The following is a 4275-nucleotide window of genomic DNA, read 5'->3' on the forward strand; positions in this document are numbered from 1 at the left end:
CTCACAATTTTAATTTTCTTACCGAGACTTGAGCTATCAAAAATAAAATTAAACATTACATTTTCTTACAAAGACTAGGCCTATCTAAAATTAAATCAAACATTAATGTCATTAGACTGGAATTTAGGGCAGCTGGGTTCGTCAACAGTTTTGAAACTGAGCACTTGTTATGAGAGAAATTTTATTTTGGTTCAAAACAGGCTGCTCCCAGCTTTCTGTAAAAGGGGTGAGGACAACTCAATTTTAATCACGTGATCAGAAACAGCCAATACGATTCGAAGGCTAGAGTGACTCACAAACGGTCTTCGCCAATCCGACAGCTCGCCGCGCTGAACTCAAATTTGTTTGAAAGAGCGTGCGCTGTGCTTGAATGTAAGGATAATTGTTCTTCAAATTCAGTTATTAAACTGAGATATTTATACTTGGCTTACCTGACTGGTTGAAGAAACAGTAGATAACGTAAGTAAATGCTGTTTTTTTGGCAACTGTTATCAATTTGTTGTGAGTATTGTCATGATTTGGATCGTTTTGAAGCGTGCTAATGTACTAGGGACTCCTCTGATTCTTTTAGTACTGATCGAAAATTGGGAAATATTTTCAATTAATATGTTCGACATGTTTATGAGGTATTTTTGTATGTCTGGTTGTAACTCCATCCTTATCTATTAACAATATTAAGATGAAAGTCAAATGTATTGTATAATTTTGATGTAGTTTACACATCAAGCTTGTGACCCAGCAAAATAAAGCGGTAAAAAGTTGCTATTTTGTGAGATATCTTTTCTTGTTTTGCTTGTTTTAATGTTATAACAATGTGATGTTCTGCAGGGGAAAATCATCATCTTTGAAGAGCTGTCCTTTATAGGTGCACAGAATGGAGTCAGTGGCGAGAAAGGTGATCATTGCATTTTGTGAAGCAGACCAGCTCTTTTATAGATTTCAAACATTTATTTCTCCCGTTTAGATGTGTGACAGATATTTGTGTGCTTGAAATGTGGTTTGCTTAATTCTGCTCCTTTATTCTTTCTATTCAGAGCAACAAGGAAAACACTAAACCACAAAAACAAGTCACCAGCAGTATTATATCAAAACAAAAAGTGATTTGTAGATCTGCACCCCTTCAGTCAAAGAATGACCTTAAGGAGGATAACTCTGGAACAAGAGAAAAGGAAAAGAATGTTAGACCGAAGACCAAAACTAATGCTGATCCTACTAAGCGTAGCACACTAAGCCAGGCCTTCCGTACACAGCAGACTGTAAGACACAGGAAGCTTGTGGAAGAAGTTCAAAAACCACCCTCTACTGTCTCTGCCATCCAGAAGTCCAAACCTGGTACGTATAAGGGTCGTGTAGTACAGTCTAAAATCGACTGTTTCAGAAAACCCAGTGCTGATGTGAAGACCACAGAAAAGAAGGGGATTTCAAAACCAGATGTGACCAGACCAAAACCTGAACTGCCAAAAGTTCGGTCCAAGTCTGTTACTTCCCTGCCAGCGTCCACTAAACCCAGAGTAAACTCTGCTTTGTCATCTAGACCGAAATCTGTCTCTGATATCCAGCTTAATGCCACTGAAAAACCAGTCCAGAAGTCTGTTTCCCATAAACGGATACCTCAAAAGGTCCAAGGCACTGTCTCCCAAGCAGGTGCTTGTGCTCTTCCCAGGTCAGCCCCTCTAGCTACAGGGCGATTGGCCATCAGCAAACCCATCGCTTCGAAGAAGAAAGAGATGACGGTGCAGGTGGAGAAACCCAAAACAGCCACCACTGAACAGAAAGTCTGCAGGCCTGTCACAAGTAAAGTCAGCCAGTACAAAATACAAATAGAGACAGCTGACGAGAGAAGGTGAGTTGAATACATTACCATCGAATAGTTTGGGGTCAGTAAGATTATGTATAATATTTATTTGATTAATACATTTTTTATTATTATTCAGCCAGGGTGGATTAAATTGATCAAAGACATTTACTATGTTACAAAAATTATTAATCAAAGAATACTGATAAAAAAAAATGCATCACACTTAACACAAAAATATTATTCTACACAACTGTTTTAAACTGTGATTATAATTAAATAATAATAAAAATGTGTCCAAGAAATATTTTCTTGAGCATCCATCCAGCATATTAGAATGATTTCTGAAGTTAAATCATGTGACACTGAAGACTTGAGTAATGCTGCGGAAAAATCAGCTTTGACAACACAAGAATAAATGACATCTTAAACTACATTAAAATAGAATGACTGTTTTACTGTATTTTTCCTCAAATAAATGCAGTCTTGAGACTTTTTTTCAAAAACATAAAATCTTACAGACACCAAACTTTTCAACAATAGTTTATGTATTTTAGAAACTTGAGTCAAGCATAACCTGATTGATTTTAACTGGACAAGTGTGACAATGTGCTGATAGAAGAGAATATATTGATGTGATTGTCTAATGTTTCATTTGTACTCTACTTTCAGAGCAAAGCTTGCAGAGTGGCTGGCATCTAAGGGAAAGACTCTGAGAAGGCCTCCGATCTCTGAAAATTCGGCAACCTTTTCAAGAAAACCAAAACCAGCTCTGCAGCCTAAAACTGGACCCAAAGCCACAACTGGTGCCCAGTCTGAACCTGTCGTCCAGACTAAGGCTGTAAAACCAACCGCTGCATTGAAGACTGACAACCAAACTAATGATATCGAAGTCCCTGACAATAAAACAGTGTGTTCTAGGAGATCAAGTAATATTATGAATAGCACACTAGACTTGTTGGACAACAGTGATATGGATTTGCCAGTCGACCCAGAGATAAGAATGGAGTCGGTAAGAACCATTAGAGAGTCTTATTTGTGAAACCAATAGATAGACAGACAGAGATATTTGCTGATGTATTTTGTCATTTTTTTTAATCGTAATTTCTGTTTTGCTTATGTAATATGCAGTTGGTGTTGAACTTGTGTGATAAATTGGAGGCAATGGAGACGCCCTCATCATGTGAAGATGGTGATTCCATCCATATTCTTTATGCAGGAATTGCTAATTAACACTAATATTACCAAAATAAACAAATGTATTCTCTTTTTGAGTCGTGATGTGATTTTTATAAATTGTTCGTATGTTTTTGCCCATCCTCGACAGGTGTAAATGTTGACAAATCTGACGTGGCAGAGAAAAGAATGGAAGTGCAAGTGGAGGTGCAGGAAATGGATGAAGTGTTTGAAATTCTGAAAGAGGAGGAACTGGGAGATGAGGAAGACTCAGAAAGTGACCTTACAGAAGACACTAAGAAACCTATTATAAAGAATGAGGATGATGATCAGGAACCTAAGGAGAAGAAGCCATTTGTGAGTGAAGATGATGACAGTGATGAGGAGATGAAGAGCACCACTCCAGAGATGGCAGGGGCATCCATTGTGAAATACAATGTGAAAACGACTCCATATCTGCAAAGGTGAGTTTGGGGTAATTTAACAGTATGTACAAAGACATACATTTGTAAGAAGTTTGAGTGTTCATCTGGTTTTCTCGTCCTATAGTGTAAAAAAGATAATCAATTGGGAAACGGCACCAGGCAGTGGCTCGCGACGCAAAAGCACCATCAAAGACCTCAAGTTACTGACTCCTGTTCGACGATCGACACGAATCCAACGTAAGTCCTCTCGTCTGCCAGGTATGCTGAACGACCACGATACTTGCGTCTCCTCATTGGCTGAGCTGGTGCAGATGGAAGATGCAGATGCAAATGCTTTCATCTACAGAAAAAACCCAGCACTACTGGAAGACCTGCCTGATCAGCCTGAAGACTTTGCAAAAGTATGCAGTTAAGCAGTACAAGTTGATGTCACTTTCAAATTGGACATTTATAAGCATTTGTAACGCCTACATTTTAAGCATTCTATGTGACACTATTAAAAATAGTTTATTTTAATATTTAAGTGTTTGTTGCATTTGGACTGCTAAATAATCTCTTAACTGCAATGGCTTAACAGCTTAAGGACAATAATTTGATTTATACGCACTATTATAAAAAGTTCTCTTCTATGCTAACAAGGCTCATGCAGTGTGTGGATGTTTGTATGTGTGTGTGTGTGTATATATATATGTATGTATGTATATATATATGTATATATATATATATAAATATATATATGTATATATATATGTATATGTATATGTAGTATATATGTGTATATATATAACTAAAATTTTTATAAGTTGCTCCTTTTTACTACTGTTAAAGGGATAGTTCACCCAAAAATGAAAATTGTCATAATTTATTCAAGTTTTCCCA

The 4275-nt window shown here is 37.1% G+C and overlaps 1 protein-coding gene across 2 annotated transcripts; it reads left to right on the top strand.

Moving 5' to 3' along the window:
* The first annotated feature begins 263 nt into the window (after window positions 1–263).
* On the top strand, window positions 264–4083 carry LOC107686124 (cytoskeleton-associated protein 2). Of its 2 annotated transcripts, none has more exons than XM_016482982.1 (7): window positions 264–459; window positions 829–895; window positions 1035–1843; window positions 2468–2807; window positions 2930–2987; window positions 3123–3435; window positions 3521–4083. In XM_016482982.1, the coding sequence occupies exons 2-7, from the start codon at window positions 875–877 to the stop codon at window positions 3807–3809; spliced, it is 1830 nt and encodes a 609-aa protein (XP_016338468.1). In that variant the 5' UTR covers window positions 264–459; window positions 829–874; the 3' UTR covers window positions 3810–4083. The 2 variants fall into 2 exon arrangements, with proteins under 2 accessions (XP_016338468.1, XP_016338466.1); XM_016482980.1 differs by having other exon boundaries at window positions 265–459; window positions 2927–2987.
* The last annotated feature ends 192 nt before the right edge of the window (window positions 4084–4275 follow it).

The sequence above is a fragment of the Sinocyclocheilus anshuiensis genome, unplaced genomic scaffold, assembly GCF_001515605.1.
Source record: "Sinocyclocheilus anshuiensis isolate Anshui unplaced genomic scaffold, SAMN03320099.WGS_v1.1 scaffold437, whole genome shotgun sequence".
Taxonomy (NCBI): domain Eukaryota; kingdom Metazoa; phylum Chordata; class Actinopteri; order Cypriniformes; family Cyprinidae; genus Sinocyclocheilus; species Sinocyclocheilus anshuiensis.